This window comes from Gopherus flavomarginatus, chromosome 3 (assembly GCF_025201925.1).
Source record: "Gopherus flavomarginatus isolate rGopFla2 chromosome 3, rGopFla2.mat.asm, whole genome shotgun sequence".
Lineage (NCBI taxonomy): Eukaryota > Metazoa > Chordata > Testudines > Testudinidae > Gopherus > Gopherus flavomarginatus.
The window spans coordinates 235,023,202-235,040,949 of NC_066619.1; the positions used below are offsets into that span (position 1 = coordinate 235,023,202).

At 39.3% G+C, this 17,748-nt stretch overlaps 1 protein-coding gene across 16 annotated transcripts in view; it reads left to right on the plus strand.

Annotated features, from left to right (window-relative positions):
• The window catches only part of FRYL (FRY like transcription coactivator), a 331,713-nt gene that overhangs the window by 14,990 nt on the left and 298,975 nt on the right, over positions 1–17,748 (plus strand). For 11 of the 16 annotated variants that reach the window (XM_050947230.1, XM_050947236.1, XM_050947231.1 and 8 more), the window contains exon 1: positions 8,084–8,531. The exons of 2 other annotated variants lie outside the window; for them this stretch is intronic. In XM_050947230.1, the coding sequence (XP_050803187.1) occupies positions 8,333–8,531 (199 nt within the window). In that variant the 5' untranslated portion in view covers positions 8,084–8,332. Of the gene's footprint in view, positions 1–8,083; positions 8,532–17,748 lie in introns of those variants that run through there. 3 more of the 16 variants (XM_050947237.1, XM_050947247.1, XM_050947241.1) reach the window with 1 other exon arrangement.

Below are 17,748 nucleotides of genomic sequence, written 5' to 3' on the forward strand. Positions count from 1 at the left end.
CTCCAGACTTCAGAAAATCTAATTATCTCCTTATTAAGAACGTTTGTTTTAAAATTTATTTTACCAAAAACATCCTGTTTTAATTAAGGATAGCACATTTCTTTATTTATTTATTGGGGTGGGGGCAAAGAAGTTCTGAGATAGCTAGATGTGCTTTCACACATGCAGGGGCATGTATGCTCTCTCTCCGCCCTCTCTTGCCTCTTTTTCCTTATTGTCAGGAGTAAATGTGGCCACCGGTTTCTCTTGGCTGTGTCAAAGAAAGAGTTATGAGAGGGTAGATCTTGCCACTCAGCAGGCTAAAGGAAGATTGTAATGACCACCCACCCGATGAGTGTCTTATCCCTCCCCATCCAGTTGCCAAATATTTACTGTGATTAACCCCATGACAACCTCCCTCCTCACCACTTTTGGTTGTATTTTTTTTGACAATATATGTATTTTCTCACTTCATCAGTTGAGTCTAAAGGCTGGATCATAACTGTCTTAACACATCTGGAAAATGACCAGCTGCTTACTCTGGCGGAGCAGTTGTAGGCTTAAAATAAAAATGTTACTGTGGGTAGTGTTAGATAAGAACAAGTGATCACTTGCAAAACAGAGAGTGAAGAATTGTGTGAAATTATACATACATTATCTATATTGTTGCAGTGCCCAGAGAGTTCAGTTGGTTTTGAGTCCTCCATTATGCTACATGCTATATAAATGCATTTGAAAAGAAGTCTCTATCCTGAATTACTATCCAAAAATAAAAATAGTTGACTTTTCTGTAATAAGTACATATGCTGTTAACTTTATTATACAAATCTGTTTCATTATCCATACTAACAAATGTTCTGAGGGAAAACAGAAGGATATAGACAACTTTTAACTGTGATTTTTTTGTATATACTTTATAGGATTATAAGCAGGAGGAATTACTTGGCCTGATTCTGGTAGACTCTTGATGACCTACTACTTTATAACATCTAGTATGGTCAGGGGTTTGTGTGTGTATTTTATGTATTTATTTATTTATATATGTGTGTGTGTGTATATTTATATGAAATAAGTGGATCAATGGTAATGTAAACATACTTAACTTTTTCACTTGCAAGTACCCCAATCATTTATTGCAGTCCATTTCTGCTAGATGGAGCAAGGCATGACAAAAATAAGGTGGAGGGAAGTCAAACTTCAGGGGCTCAATCCTACAAAACCTCCTCAGGTGAGCTCCAGCAGGGTTCTGTGTGTGTGGTAGTTTCAGGATCATGCCCAAGATATACAGTAGCCCTTATATTTTGCAAATTGGGCATATCAGCTATTGAGAAGTTAAAGACTGTGATAAATGCCCTTTTATGTGCAGAATACACTGTGAAAAGAAAGTTGCTTGTAATGAACCAGGATGATATTGAAAGTTTTTTTAGTATTGAAATATTTTGATTTCGATCCAACTGACTAAACAGACATTCTTTATTAAACTAAATAGTGCACACAAGTATGATTCCAAGCAGTGAGTGGGAGGTAACTCATAGTTATCAATAAATCTCTGTCTTTTTATAAATTCTTTGAACAAGACCTGTTCATTCCCTCTGAAGCATTTGGCACTGGCCGCTCTTAGAAAACGAGATACTGGGTCTAGATGGATCATCTGATCTGACCCAGCATGGCTATGTTTATGTTCTTATGTTTCATAGGGCCACAATTAAAATTGGATCCTGGACTGTTGGTAGCTGCTTCATGGAGCCTCAACTGATTTATTAAATCTTTTTCTTCCAATCTGAGTTTGTATGGCAGTACCAACGTTTTATGTATTTTGATAGCATCCATAATGAATCATAGGGTAGAGATTTCAGCTAAATTCTCCTACTGCTTTGTTATTTCAGTTTGATGAGGATGAAGTAGTACTATTGGCAAAGATCAGGTCACCTTTGACGTACATTGAATGTTGATAACCTCTTACAACTGTTTAATTAATGCTTTAGCAATCTTAACTGTTACTGTTTGTGGCTCAAGTTAGGTTTTCTGCCTGCATCTCAGTGGACTGGCTTAAAAAAATATTCGAGGGAAGTGGCTTGGGGGGAAGATCTTGTGTGAAAAACCTAGAGATTGTTGGGGATGCTTTTGAGAGAAACAGAGGTCTGGTGGCAGGATGACTAGAGCACCATCCAAATAAGAGTGTTGAAAGCTACAAAATGGAGAGGGTCACCTTGAACTTCTCAAGAACTTGTACTGGATATAGGAAAGCATTGCACTCATATATGTAACCTCAAGATAAGAATTGTTATATCCCAGGCACTTGAAACATAAAATATTTTAATTATTCTTGGCTTGCACTGTATTGAATAGAATGCATTTTATTAAATAATAAAGATAATATAGCTCTTACTCTTTTAACCCACCTTTTCAAATGTCTTAGTTTATTTTATGTTTGAACTTGTGAATCCATTTCTTCTGATATTAATAATAGTGCAAAATCTTTGAAAATGAAAGACAAATGTGAGTGAGTAAAGTGTAAGTAATTGATGCAAGTGTTTTGCAGAAATTGAGATTTTTCCCAATAGACTGACATTGGCTGCATTTAAAATGGACCTACCGTACAACTCACTGAAAATGCAGATATAACTTTTCACAGATTTTATGTTGAGCTAAACCTTAGATCATGCAAATAACTTTTTAAATGTGTAAAAGCAGCAAAGAATCCTGTGGCACCTTATAGACTAACAGACGTTTTGGAGCATGAGCTTTCGTGGGTGAATACCCACTTCCTCAGATGCATATAGTGGAAATTTCCAGGGGCAGGTATATATATGCTAGCAAGCAAGCTAGAGATAACGAGGTCAGTTCAATCAGGGAGGATGAGGCCTGGTCAAATTCTTTGAACAAGACCTGTTCATTCCCTCTGAAGCATTTGGCACTGGCCGCTCTTAGAAAACGAGATACTGGGTCTAGATGGATCATCTGGTCTGACCCAGCATGGCTATGTTTATGTTCTTATGTTTCATAGGGCCACAATTAAAATTGGATCCTGGACTGTTGGTAGCTGCTTCATGGAGCCTCAACTGATTTATTAAATCTTTTTCTTCCAATCTGAGTTTGTATGGCAGTACCAACGTTTTATGTATTTTGATAGCATCCATAATGAATCATAGGGTAGGGATTTCAGCTAAATTCTCCTACTGCTGGTCAAAGAGAAACTGCTGAGCTTCAGTTTATCTGCAAATTTGACACCATCAGCTCAGGATTGAACAAAGACTGTGAATGGCTTGCCAACTACAGAACCAGTTTCTCCTCTCTTGGTTTTCACACCTCAACTGCTAGAACAGGGCCTCATCCTCCCTGATTGAACTGACCTCGTTATCTCTAGCTTGCTTGCTAGCATATATATACCTGCCCTTGGAAATTTCCACTATATACATCTGAGGAAGTGGGTATTCACCCACGAAAGCTCATGCTCCAAAACGTCTGTTAGTCTATAAGGTGCCACAGGATTCTTTGCTGCTTTTACAGATCCAGACTAACACGGCTACCCCTCTGATACTTTTAAATGTGTGTAAAACTTCGGTGAAAATGTTACTTGTTGTTTTGAATAGTATCAGTCAAAAGTGTATTACTTGAGTTTTTATATACCTATAAAAACATGTGGATTATTCATTGTAGTAGAAGCTCAACATCACTATAGTATATTAAAGAATATTGACCGGCTTCTTTTATTGAACATTTTTACCTTTACGTAATGTAATTAGATTAATTGCTTGATACCGTTAATTGGAACAAATAGACAATAACGCTGATTTAATATTTTAGAAACTAATTATGTACTATAATTTAAATAACTCAGGGTGCACACCATGTTAAGGTCTTTGAAAGTAATTTAATGCTTGGGAAAACTTTTACACAATGTTAGTTCCTTTAAGTGTCTCACTATGCCAACTGGATAAATGGCTCAAAATAACATCGTAGTACAGAAGTAGATTTACTTTCTCTATGACTGCATTTCATTAGCTAGGGGTCTGTCTAATCTAATCTAATCTGTAGGGCTGGAAGGGACCTTGAGAGGTCATCGAGTCCAGTCCCCTGCCCTCATGGCAGGACCAAATACTGTCTAGACCATCCCTGATAGACATTTGTCTAACCTACTCTTAAATATCTCCAGAGATGGAGATTCCATAACCTCCTCTAGGCAGTTTATTCCAGTGTTTAACCACCCTGACAGTTAGGAACTTTTTCCTAATGTCCAACCTAAACCTCCCTTGCTGCAGTTTAAGTCCATTGTTTCTTGCTCTATCCTTAGAGGCTAAGATGAACATGTTTTCCCCCTCCTCCTTATGAAGCCCTTTGATACCTGAAAACTGCTATCATGTCCCCTCTCAGTCTTCTCTTTTCCAAACTAAACAAATCCAATTCTTTCAGCCTTCCTTCATAGGTCATGTTCTCTAGACCATTATCATTCTTGTTGCTCTTCTCTGGACCCTCTCCAGTTTCTCCCTATCTTTCTTGAAATGCGGTGCCCAGAACTGGACACAATGTTCCAGCTGAGGCCTAACCAGCGCAGAGTAGAGTGAAAGAATGACTTCTTGTGTCTTGCTCACAACACACCTGTTAATGCATCCCAGAATCATGTTTTTTTTGTTTTGTTTTTTTGTTTTTTTGCAACAGCATCACGCTGTTGACTCATATTTGGCTTGTGGTTCACTGTAACCCCTAGATCCCTTTCTGCCGTACTCCTTCCTAGACAGTCTCTTCCCATTCTGTGTGTGTGAAATTGATTGATTGTTCCTTCCTAGGTGGAGCACTTTGCATTTGTCTTTATTAAATTTCATCCAGTTTACCTCAGACCATTTCTCCAATTTGTCCAGATCATTTGGAATTATAACCCTATCCTCCAAAGCAGTTGCAGTCCCTCCCAGTTTGGTAACATGTGCAGACTTAATAAGCGTACTTTCTATGCCAATATCTAAGTCATTGATGAAGATATTGAACAGAGCTGGTCCCAAAACAGACCACTGCGGAACCCCACTTGTTATTCCTTTCCAGCAGGATAGGGAACCATTAATAACTACTCTCTCTGAGTATGGTTATCCAGCCAGTTATGCATCCACCTTATAGTAGCCCCATCTAAGTTGTGTTTTGCCTAGTTTATTGATAAGAATATCATGTGAGACTGTATCAAATGCCTTACTAAAGTCTAGGTATACCACATCCACTGCTTCTCCCTTATCCACAAGACTCGTTATCCTATCAAAGAAAGCTATCAGATTGGTTTGACATGATTTGTTCTTTACAAATCCATGCTGGCTATTCCCTATCACTTTACCACCTTCCAAGTGTTTGCAGATGATTTTCCTTAATTATTTGCTCCATTATCTTCCCTGCCACAGAAGTTAAACTACCTGGTCTGTAGTTTCCTAGGTTGTTTTTTATTTCCCTTTTTATAGATGGGCACTATATTTGCCCTTTTTGAGTCTTCTGGAATCTCTCCTGTCTCCCATGATTTTCCAAAGATAATAGCTAGAGGCTCAGATACCTCTTCTATTAGCTCCTTGAGTATTCTAGGATGTATTTCATCAGGCGCTGGTGACTTGCAGGCATCTAACTTTTTCTAAGTGATTTTCAAGTTGTTCTTTTTTTATTTTATCTTTTAAACCTGCCCCCTTTCCATTAGCATTCACTATGTTAGGCATTCCTTCAGACTTCTCAGTGAAGACCGAAACAAAGAAGTCATTAAGCATCTCTGCCATTTCCAAGTTTCCTGTTACTGTTTCTCTCTCCTCACTGAGCAGTGGGCCTACCCTGTCCTTGGTCTTCCTCTTGCTTCTTATGTATTGATAAAAAGTCTTCTTGTTTCCCTTTATTCCCATAGCTAGTATGAGCTCATTTTGTGCCTTTACCTTTTTAATCTTGCCCCTGCATTGCTGTCTTGTTTGCCTATATTCATCCTTTGTAATTTTGTCCTAGTTTCCATTTTTTTTATATGACTCCTTTTTATGTTTTAGATCGTGCAAGATCTCGTGGTCAAGCCAAGCTGGCCTTTTGCCACATTTTCTGTCTTTCCTACCCAGTGGAATAGCTTGCTTTTGGGCTCTTAATAGTGTCCCTTTGAAATACTGCCAACTCTCCTCAGTTGTTATATATGAATATCTATCTAATCTATCTTGTTTTAAGGAGGACCTAGTTTATAAACTAAATTGGCTTGTAATTTTTTTAAGTAATTGCACCAGATACAGAAAGAGAAACAAAAGGAAAAAAGTCATAGTGTTGTGCCAGTGATAATAGAATGAAGTAAATAAACAGCTTAAGGACCAAAAGAAAATCTTAAATACTGATGTACACTGATGGATCATGTGACCTGAAAGCAGACTTACTGGTGATACTTTCAAGATGAACTTCACTGTGTTCTGATTCAATGAATTTAAGATGCACATTTTAATCTGCTGCTTTATTCTGTTTCCTGCCATACATTTTGTTACTGCTTAATCAATTTTGATCTACGAATTGCTGGTGAGAGAAGATATGATTTAATTGGGATTAGACAGATTTACAAATTAAGATTTTCATGACTAGTTACAAGAAAAGTACACTTTTATTGAGAGAAAATCCATACATAAAATACTCCATAAACATAGCTTGTGTGTGTGTGTGTGTGTGTGTGTTGTTCCCCCCACCCCCAAGGAAGCCTATATATCTCTGATTTCTATATAAACTTTAGGTGGATGAGAGAAAATGTGGTGAGGGAAGGTCCTGTGGACTTCACATTTATGTCTCTCTCCTTATCAGAAAATTCAGAGAGATTTATATTTGTTAAATATGAGTATCACTGACTGTTTGAAAAAGGAATATAGATGTTGAGATGGTTCTGTTTTCTGGTTCAGCTGTTATTATTTTCAGTCCATTCCAATAATTTTAAATATGTAGCTAGGGAAATCCTAGGTACTTTTTTCTTTTGAGGCATACTGGTATGTCTTAAATGTTAACATTTTAAATGTTTCCTGGGAAAAGTCTATAAAGAAGCCCAGAGTCTAGAGCAGTGGCTCTCACAGGGCTGGCGCTTTCATTTAGGATGCCTAGGCAATCGCCTAGGGTGCCAGGATTATTGGTGGGCAGCGTTTTGCTTAATTACTATCCACCGGAGCTGCGCGAGCAGCCAACTGTCCGCAGGCACGACTGCGGCAGCTCCACCGGAGCCGCGGGACCAGCGCATGGGGTGGCGAAATTGCCGTGCGCCTAGGGCGCTAAAACACCTAGCGCTAGTCCTGGGCTCTCAACCAGGAGTTTGTGTACTCTTGGGGATACACAGAGGTCTTGCAGAGGGTACATCAACTCATCGTGAAACCCAGAACTCAGTATTTTATGTAGGCTATTCTGTATGTTTTAGTATGTCTGAATTTATGTAAGAACTAGATTTCAAGATGAATTTGAGAGAAGTTTTTTAGAAGAAAATATATTCTAAAATAGCTTTGTGTACTTAAAAATAGAACTTTCATGGGCTGGATAATTTTGTTAATTATGCTTTGAAAATATAACTTAGATCCTGAGCTACTGTTATCAGGAAAATAAGCTTCTACCAGTGTCTAGTCCAATCATTAATAGACATTCCAAACAAGAGGTAATGTACAAATAATTCCTGACTGCAGTGATATTTTCTTCATCACAGGTAGGATAAGAAACTACTTCACTAGTGTATTCTATAGATCTCTAATTTTAGTTTTAAATGGTTGGTTTATTTATGTCTTTAATCATTTCTGATTTTATTCCCAAATATAGAAAGTGTGAAGAAAGACAGACAGATTTTCCTGTGCATTAGCATAATAAAATATTAATGTACAGTAAGTAGCTATACAAGAATGTAACTGGTTCAAAGCATGGAATATTGGAGCTGTTAGTAACTCTGTTTGTAAAGCTGGGGAATGAACTTTCTAAATGATAAGTGTTATCTGTGAATGCAGATGTATACTCCTCCCTGTCCACGTAATTGAAATGAAGAGCCAATTAACTGTCAAAAATAAATTTGCACTTATATATATGTTTTATCACACTTTTGTTTAAAATCATCATATTGCTAAATTTATTACTTTGTGTTTGCAGCAGTTGATCAACACATGTATATTCCAGTAACTTAATAGCTTATTTGGTGTTATCAGTCTGTACAGTAAACGGCTTTGAAATCAGCCTCCCAACAGCTGGCAGCTGACCTACTGGTGTTTGGCACCGCCCCGGTTTAGCATGACTTCACTATGTAAAGTAGCTTGAGCAGTCCACCTTACTGATTCTTCAAGGAAGTTTGTACAGGCACCTGGGTGTATGTTTTGTGCAGCTAGTTTAATCAGTGTTGGGAAAGTAGACAGAACAAAAAATGGAGTTTTTAAAAAAAGTCGTTCCTGCTGTCATTTCTGGAGATGTGGTGCTGGATATTGGAAGTACTAGTGAAAGCTCCCCAAGGCTATTGAAGATGAGACGTGTCAGTCTGCTTTCATTAGGACAGACCATAGATGAAGAAGATGAGACAGATTTCTCACATTCAAATTACAGCATGTATCCACAGCATCAACTCGGTAAAGTAAAACTTCAGTAACTATTGTAAACTTTTTCTCTGATCAGAACTGTTCTGATTGATTAGCCTTAATTGTTGTGGAGTATTAGAAAAGGCTTTCGTCAGAAAGCAATTATGATTATGGATTTTTTTCTTCAGTTTTTAAATTATCTACAATTTTAAAAGTGCTTGAACCATTTACTAATATTTTGTGAAATTATTTTAAAGCAATTTCATAATTAACGGTATGTTGTGTGTATATTACATGTGCATATATGCATATGATTTTTAATTTAAGATGGACATCCATTTCAAAATAAGGTTTTGATCATAAAATGTGGCCCTGATCCTGCACTGGAAGATGCAGGCTTCCGTGGACTTCAGTGGGGCTCTGTGTGGGTGCAGGGGTCAGTTCATATGGTTCTCAGTGCAGGATCGGAGCTTCTGTCCTTATACCATCTTTTGAAACTTTTGTAGCATGAAAACACGAGAGCAAAAGTCTCTCCCAAGGCATTCCTTTTAAAAAATCTTTCTTTTTTAATGTTTTTACATGAATAGTGTATGTAGTATTCCAAATTTCTTAAAAACATAATTAGTAATTTACTGCGTACTGATTTTCCTGTTGTGCATAGAAAGGGGTATTTAATTATATACTGTAGAGTTCAATAGTATTTCCTTTACACCATTTAAAAAGGCTGAACAAATTACTTTCATAAAGCTAAAAAGATTTTCCACATCACACATGCAACATGTTGATCAGTGTTTAAATATTTTATTTATTATGCTTTTTTAAAAAGAGGTTCAATTAATTTACTTAACTTTTTCAAACAGTTTCAGAAGGGTGTGTGGTGGAAGATTCAGTTTTGCTTTGGGTGGAAATTGTGGGGCTTGACGGCACTCTCTAAAGTCCTAAATGGTCTAGAACCCTGCTGGTTATCACTGATTCAGCTTTTCCCCCAGGCTCTGTCATGGCCGTTTCAATCTGCTGGAATGCTCTCTGCTGTTCAACCTCAGGGTTGAATTTCCAGGTGTGGCAGTACCCTCTGACTGCAGGGTTCTCAGCTCTGAAATTCACCCCCTTTTTGTGTCCTCCAGCCCCTACCCCCACCCCCCCGAGCCTTTCTGACATAGTGTAAAGTGCTGGTTTGGCTTTTTTTTAAGTCAGGTTATCTTGTGTTGGTGGATGGAAACCAGGAAACAATTTTATTGGCCAAATTGTTAAAGTGTATAATACATTTGAATATACTGCTTGCTGTACATGTATCATCGTCAGCCATTGATAGCTCATTGCAGAGTAAAAATCTCTTTGGGACTCCTGTTGCCAGGGTGCTCAAAGTTCTCCCCAAACTTCATCATGTAGCTTTTGTGAAAGGATGACTCATTATTAAAGTTCTACTTCAAACGCTGATCCTCTGGGTATTCACTACGATGGTGTGTGCGCTCCATGTTCCTAGGACCAGAAATTATAGAAGCATTTATTGGTCCATGTCTGGGCCCTTCATTTCCTGGAGCTATCAACTGAGGGTATAAAGGTGGCACGGACTGATCGCCTTTCCAGTTCCTTTCTACTGCTTGCAGTTGGGGATGGAATCCTTCTGTATCTAGCCTTCTAGCTTTTACCTGTATGTATTTTGTAAATAGTTTTTTATTAGCTATATTAATAGTAGTGAGTTTGTGATTAGTAGGAATCAGGGATTCTCCCCTGTTGTTCCCCCACTGTTTGGGGCACTTAATATGCCCAAGGCTTCTAGCCCTGCCTGGCTTGCCCTCGGGTCGTCCTGGTTAGTGATCAGCACAAGAGCTGCCTGTACTACCTTGGGGAATAACAGATTCCATCAAAGTGAGAGATCTGCCACTCCTTTCCCCTTTGCACTAGGCAGTCTCATAAATTTCAGACTCCACAGGCACCTGATGGAACTCTCCAGGAGACCCCTGTCTGACCTTGGACCCTCCCACTCTCTGCCTCATTGTCTGGAGCCTCAGGGTAGTGCCTGTGCAGCACCAATATCTTCCAGTTTAGTATTGTCTAGATCCAAGACTCCATGAAACGGAGTCATGAAGAGAGTAAGGAGAAACACCCTCCTAAAAAGAGAGAGACAGTTTACTTTTTAAGACATCAAAGAAAAAGATTGTCTGTTCCCCTCCTGCGGTAGCAGTTGAGACTCCATGCCCCAGACTGTTGTGTCCAGAGCTCATGGGGAACTCAGATTGGCACTGACTAGCAGGAGTCCAGTGTTCTGAAGCCATCCACTAAACTTTTCTCATTGGTGGTCCAGGCTGCATCTGAAAGGGCTAGACAGCAACATCCCTGGTCTACTCCTATTGATAAAGAGGGAAAACACTTGGATCTGTTTAGGGAGAAAGGTCCTTTTCATCATCTAGTCTCCTGTGCAGATAGCCAGTTACCAGGCCCAAACGGCTAAATGAGATTTCCTGAACTACACCAAGATTGTGGAATTTACTGACAGCCTTCTGCAGCAGAACAGAGCTTGGAAACAAGCTCTGATAGACAAAGGCAAATTGATAGTCAAGACCACTCTTCAGTCTGCAGCTGATGCCACTGATACCTCCTTCACAGCTGTGGCTACTTTAACAGAGCTAATTTCACAAAGCTAAAAACAATTACGACCAAATCAGCTGGGAGGAAGAATTTAATCAGAAAAATGTGTATGATAATTGGGAAATATTTAAGAACACCTTTCTAGATGCCAAAAAGCCACAATCCAACAATTGAGGAAGAAGGCTGTGCTGGTTTAAAAACAACAACCTGGTTTATAGGGGAAGTGAGGGCAGTAGTAAAATGAAAAAATATATAATATATAGCAAATGGAAGACAGGGGAAGTTGATAGTAATGAATATAAATCAGAAAATAGGAATTATAGTAAATTTGATTAGGGAAGCCAAGGGACACAAGGAGAAATCTATGGCTGGCAGAGTTAAGGGACTTCAGAAAAGAGTTGTTTTTTGTTTGTTTGTTTTTTTTAAATCCTGACAATGGTAATGGTCCATTGCTAGATGGAAATGATAGAATTGTCAATAATAATATAGAAAAGGCAGAGGTGTTCAATAAATATTTCTGTTCTGTATTTGAGGGGAAAAACAGGTGATGCAATCTCTTCATATAGTGGCGGCTGCCCTTCTATTCCACTTGTATTTTAGACTTTAAAGTCAGAAGAGACCATCATGATCATCTAGTTTGACCTCCTGCACATTGCAGGCCACAGACCTCACCCACCCACTTCTGTCCTCGACCCATAATCTCTGGCTGAGTTACTGAAGTCCTTAAATTATGGATTAAAGACTTCAAGTCACAGAGAATCCACCATTTACACTAGATTAAACCTGCAAGTGACCAGTGCTACAGAGGAAGGCGAAAAACCCCAGGGTCTCAGTCTGAGCTGGGGGCAAATTCCTTCCCAACCCCAATCATGATGATCAGTTAGGCTCTGAGCGTGTGGCAAGACCCATCAGCCAGACACCTGGGAAAGAATTCTCTGTAGTAACTTTGAGCCCTCCCTGTTTAGTGTCCCGTCACTGGCTGTTGGAGATAAGCTACATGCCATGGTAGGCAGACTCATCATACCATCCTCTCCATAAATTTTATCAAGCTCAGTCTTGAAGCCAGTTAGATTTTTTTTGCCCCCCACTGCTTCCCTTGGAACTCTGTTCCAGAACTTAACTCCTCTGATGATTAGAAACCTTTGCCTAATTTCAAGCCTAAATTTGTTGATGGCCAGTTTATATCCATTTTGTTCTTGTATCCACGTTCACACTTAATTTAAATCACTCTTCTCCTTCCCTGGTATTTATCCCTCTAATGTATTTATAGAAGACAATCATATCTCCCCATAGCCTTCTTTTGCTTAGGCTAAAGAAGCCAAGCTCTTTGAATCTCCTTTCATAAGGTAGGTTTTCTGTTTCTCGGACCATTCTAGTAGCTCTTCTCTGCATCTGTTCCAGTTTGAATTCATCTTTCTTAAACATGGGAGACCAGAATTGCACACAGTATTCCAAATGAGGTCTCACCAGTTCATTGTATAATGGTACTGACACTTCCCTGATGCATACTAGAATTCCATTAACTTTTTTCACAGCTGCATCACATAGTCATCCTGTAATCAACCAAAGACACCCAAGTCTTTTTGCTCCTCTGTCACTTCCAACTGATACATCCACAGTTTATATAAAAAAATCTTGTTGTTAGTCCCTAAATGCATGACCTTGCACTTTGAACTATTATATTTCATCCTATTTCTATAACTCCAGTTTACAAGGTCATCCCAGATCATCTTGTATGATGTTCCGGTCCTCCTCCATATTGGCAATACCTCCCAACTTTGTGTCATCTGCAGATTTTTATTAGCACATTCCCACTTTCTGTGCCAAGGTCAGTAATAAAAATGTTAAATAAGATTGGTCCCAAAACCAGTTCCTGAGGAACTCCACTAGTAACCTCCTCCAGCCTGACAGTTCACCTTTCTGTGTGACCCATTGTAATCTCCCCATTAACCAGTTCCTTAGCCACCTTTCAATTCTCATATTAATCACCATTTTTTCCAATTTAATAATTTCCCAGGAAGAACTGTATTAAATGTTTTACTGAAATGTAGGTAGATTAGATCTACTGCTTTCCTTTGCTTGGAGAATGTTAAAAAGAAGGCACTAAACGTAAACATTTTTAAACCAGTAGGTCCATATAACTTGCATCCAAGAGTTTTAAAAGAGCTGTCTAAGGGGCTTGCTGCACCCTTAATATTGATTTTCAATAAGTCTTTGAACACTGGGATAGTTCCAGAAGACTGAAAGAAAGCTAATGCTGTGCCAATTTTTAAAATGGGTAAACCAGCAATTCAGGTAATTATAGACCTGTCAGCCTGACATTAATCCTGGGCAAGACAATAGAGTGGCTGACAGGGGAATTGATTTAATAAAGAACCTAAAGGAGGGTAATTTAATTGATGCAAATCCATATGGTTTTATGGAAAATAGATTCTGTCAAATGAACTGGATACCTTTTTATGATAGATTACAAGTTTGGTTGATAGAGTTAAGTCTGTTGATGTAATACACGTAGACATATATAAGGCACTTGACTTGGTGCCCCCAAACCTAGAGTCTTGTAAAATTTAACACAGCACACATTAAATAGATTAAAAACTGGCTAACTGATAGGTAATGATAAACAGTGAATTGTCATTGAGTGGCTCTGTTTCCAGTGGAAACCCGCTGAGATCGTTTTTTGGCCTTATGCTTTATCAATGACCCGGAAGAAAACATAAAATCATCACTGATAAGGTTGGCTGATGACACACAAATTGAGGGAGTGGTAAATAATGAAAAAGAGAGGTTACTGATTCAGAGCGATCTAGATTGCTTTTTAAACTGGTACAAGCAAACAATATGCATTTTAATACAGCTAAATGTAGATATATACATCTAGAAACAAAGTATGTAGGTCATACTTACAAGATGGGAGACTCTATCCTCGGAAGCAGTGACAGTGAAAAAATATTTGGGGATTGTGAGGGACAGTTAGCTGAATGTGAACTCCTAAAGTGACGCTGTGGCCAAAAGAGCTGTTACAATCCTCGGATGAATAAATAGGGGAATCTCAAGTAGGAGTAGAGAGGTTATTTTAGCTTAATATTTTGCACTGATGCATCCACTGCTGGAATACTGTGTCCAGTTCTGGTGCTCACAGTTTAAGAAGGATGTTGATAAATTGGAGAAGGGTCGGAGAAGAGCCACAAGAATGATTAGAGGATTAGAAAACGTCCCTTATAGTGGTAGACTCAAGGAGCTCAATCTGTTTAGCTCAGTGGTGGGCAAACTATGGCCCGTGGGCTGGATCTGGCCCCTTAGGGCTTTGGAACAGGCCTGCGGCGCCGCCAGCACCGTGTCCCCGTGGCCGCTGGGTGGGGGATCAAGGGGTTCCATGCGTTGCCTTTGCCTTCAGGCACCGTCCCCCGCAGCTCTCATTGACCGGGAAGGGGGAGCCACGGCCAATGGGAGCTTCGGGGGAGGTACCTGGAAGTGCAGCAAGGGCAGTGCATGCAGAGCCCTCTGCCTCCCCTTCCCCAGGGACCGCAGCACTTCCTGGAGCGGCGCCACTCCACGGACAGGGCAAGTGTGCAGGGAGCCTGCTCTGGCCCCGGTGCATGCCGCTGCCACCCTGGAGCCACTTGAAGTAAGTGGGGGCCGCAGCCTGAACCCCTCCTGTACCCTGCCCCCAACTCCCTGCCCTAAGCCCCGTGCCTGCATGTTGCACCCCAACTGCCTGACCTGAGCCCCCTCATACATGCCACACCTCTCCTGCACCCCAACCCCCTATCTTGAGCCCCCTGCCGCACCCAGCACCCCCCTGCGCTCCTGCACCCCTGCTCTGAGCTCCCTCCTGCACTCCAACCCCCTTCCCTGAGCCCTCTCATACACCCTGCATCCCTCTTCTGCCCAATCCCTTTCCCTGAGCCCCTTCCCGCACACTGCACCCCCACCCCACACTTCCTCTCGCACCCCACCCCCCTGCTCTGGCCCTGCATACTATTTCCCCACCCAGATGTGGCCCTCTGCCCAAAAAGTTTGCCGACCCCTGGTTTTAACTTAACAAAGAGAAGGTTAAGAGGTGACTTGATTGTAGTCTATAAACACCTATATTTAATATTGGGTTCTTTGATATAGCTGAGAAAGGTGGAACAAGATCCAACAGGTTGAAGATGAAGCTAGACAAATTCAGACTGGAAATAAGGTGTAAATTTTTAATAGTGAGACTGATTTACCCTTGGAACAATTTACAACGGAGCAGGGTGGATTCTCCATGTCTAACTATTTTTAAATCAAGGTGGCATGTTTTTCTAGGAGATATGCTCTAGGAATTATTTTGGGCAAGGTCTATTACCTGTGCTATACAAGAGATCAGACTAGATGTTCACAATCGTCCCTTTTGTCCTTAGAATGTTATTAGTATAAAGTTTAATCATAATTTAATTTTATCGTGTGTCTAAGCTTCAAATCAACAGCTTGTTGTGAATCTTAGTAAAAAAGGATGACACTGGTTCTAGAATGGAAAAGCACTACTGTTGAACCAGCTGGAAAGGAAATCCTGCAGGTACAAGCCTACTGTAGCAAAAATGGAGAGGCCTTTGTTTAGCCTTGTATTTGATGTACTATCAGTGGTTGAGCAATTCAGGATAACAAAGCATACAAAACTCTGATCCTGCCGTTGAAGATTAATTCTCTACTCTGAATCATTAAATGCCTACCAACTGGCTGTCATTAGAAGTAATTTCCTCAAATCAGTGTTACATGACTATTATCATAGAAAAGTGTGATGTCATCATTTACAAAATGCAGATTTGCAGACTGTTCTGGGATCATGCTTTTAACAGTAGTGGATAGCAGCTGAATCCTATTTAAATTATCTGCTTATTTCTATTTTTGTATCCTGGTAATGGAATGAGGTGCTCTTATGGAACAGAGCAATGTACTACTGCATTATCAATGAGGAATGCATTAGAAGGCAGGTGTCGTCAAAACAGGTAATTAAAGCAATCAATAAAATAGGCACATAAGCCTTAGGAAAGTATTTATCAGTGTCAGCAGATATTGAGCAATATAAGAATAAATGTAATAAAGCTATTCAAAATTTGAACATTTTTTTTAAACAGTGAAGTTGCCTATCCTACATGACTGGCTGAATTGTATGTCGATTGAAATAAGTTTCAAGTTGTTGTTGTTGTTCCTATTTAAAAAATATAGTTGATGTTTTAAGAAGAATAACTTATAAATGAATGTAAATTCAGGTGAAACAGTGAGTTGTCAAGTTTAACTGTTAAAAGGTGCATAATTCAATAACAGGAGTTTTCTGACAATAATGCTAAAGATGGAAGAGAAGTATTATGTGAACCTAAAATATTTGCTTTATGTGGAATTAATGGAGGTAAAGTGGTAACTTTTTTATTTTTAGGATTAAAATACAGCAGCTATACATTTCCTTTAAATTAATATAAGTAACATTTTGCTGCTTGATTTAAGGCAGAAGCCAAAGCCGTACAGAAGAATGCTTTATAGATAAAGTGGATGTTGTGCTTAATGGGTATTTTACCTGAGTATACACTAGAAATAGTCTTGTATACCCATTTTAGATTACAGTGTAGAAGGTAGATACAGAAAAATGAGATGCACTGAGAAGCTCAGAGGGAAAATTTACCTTTGATTAATAACCTATATTTTTATAGATGAATCGTTTAATTTTCCTCTCCTTTCTCTGAATATCTCCTGGATCTCCCTTTCCTCTTTTTCCATAACGTTAAGAAAGGCCAGCTTGCCCAGTGCAATGACAATAGACAATCAGACATATAGTTTGCAAAATGTGCAGTTATATGAGCAGACCTATCCTTCAGTTACATTGCGAGGCAGGGAAATTCATATAATGGGACAGTTTTAAAAAATTGAAATCTGTATAAATCAAATATATAATGACTATACTAGAGATTTTGAATTTATTCATATGGAACTCTCATTGCTCAAGTATGTCCACATTCCTTTTGTACATTAATGTGGCCTCCTTTTATGAACATAAATCCCATTTCTCCACAAGCAGTTCTGCTAAGATGAGATGAATGTGTTCCTTGGTAGTAAACCATTAGTTAATAGAGTTCTGGTTACCCTTATGGTGCTCAGGTGGCTACCCAAGTTCTGTATATAAGGGTGCTAATTATGAGTTCTAAATGAGTAATCAGTTTTGGGAGAACGAAAGGCAGCCCTTCAGTAATTCCATTTTTCTTCTTTTGAGAGACCAAGAGATGGCAATGAGTATTTACTCTTCCTTTCCAAGGGCTGTCACATGTGAGTTCTGTCTTGTCACTCCTCCTTTTCAGTTAGTATTTATAGGGGGAATAATGAAATGCTTTGACTTGCAGTATTGCCAATAAGCTAAGAAAAAGAAAAACGTCCAAATGCTGGTGCATGTTGGCTTGCAGTACAGTCCAAGTAAAATAAATGATGCTTGTAGGTAAGGTATGTATCTAAAATAGAGATACCAGACTTATTCTGAGGAGAGGGATGAATTCAATTTTTAATTGTGCTCCAAGCGTTGGAGAAGCTTATGCTTCTAATGGGTTTATGTCAGGGTGGGCAAACTTTTTGGCCTGAGGGCCACATCAGGATTCCAAAACGGTATGGAGGGCAGGTGTAGTGTATGACATTGCTCCATGTAGGAATGTGCAACTTACAGCTGCTA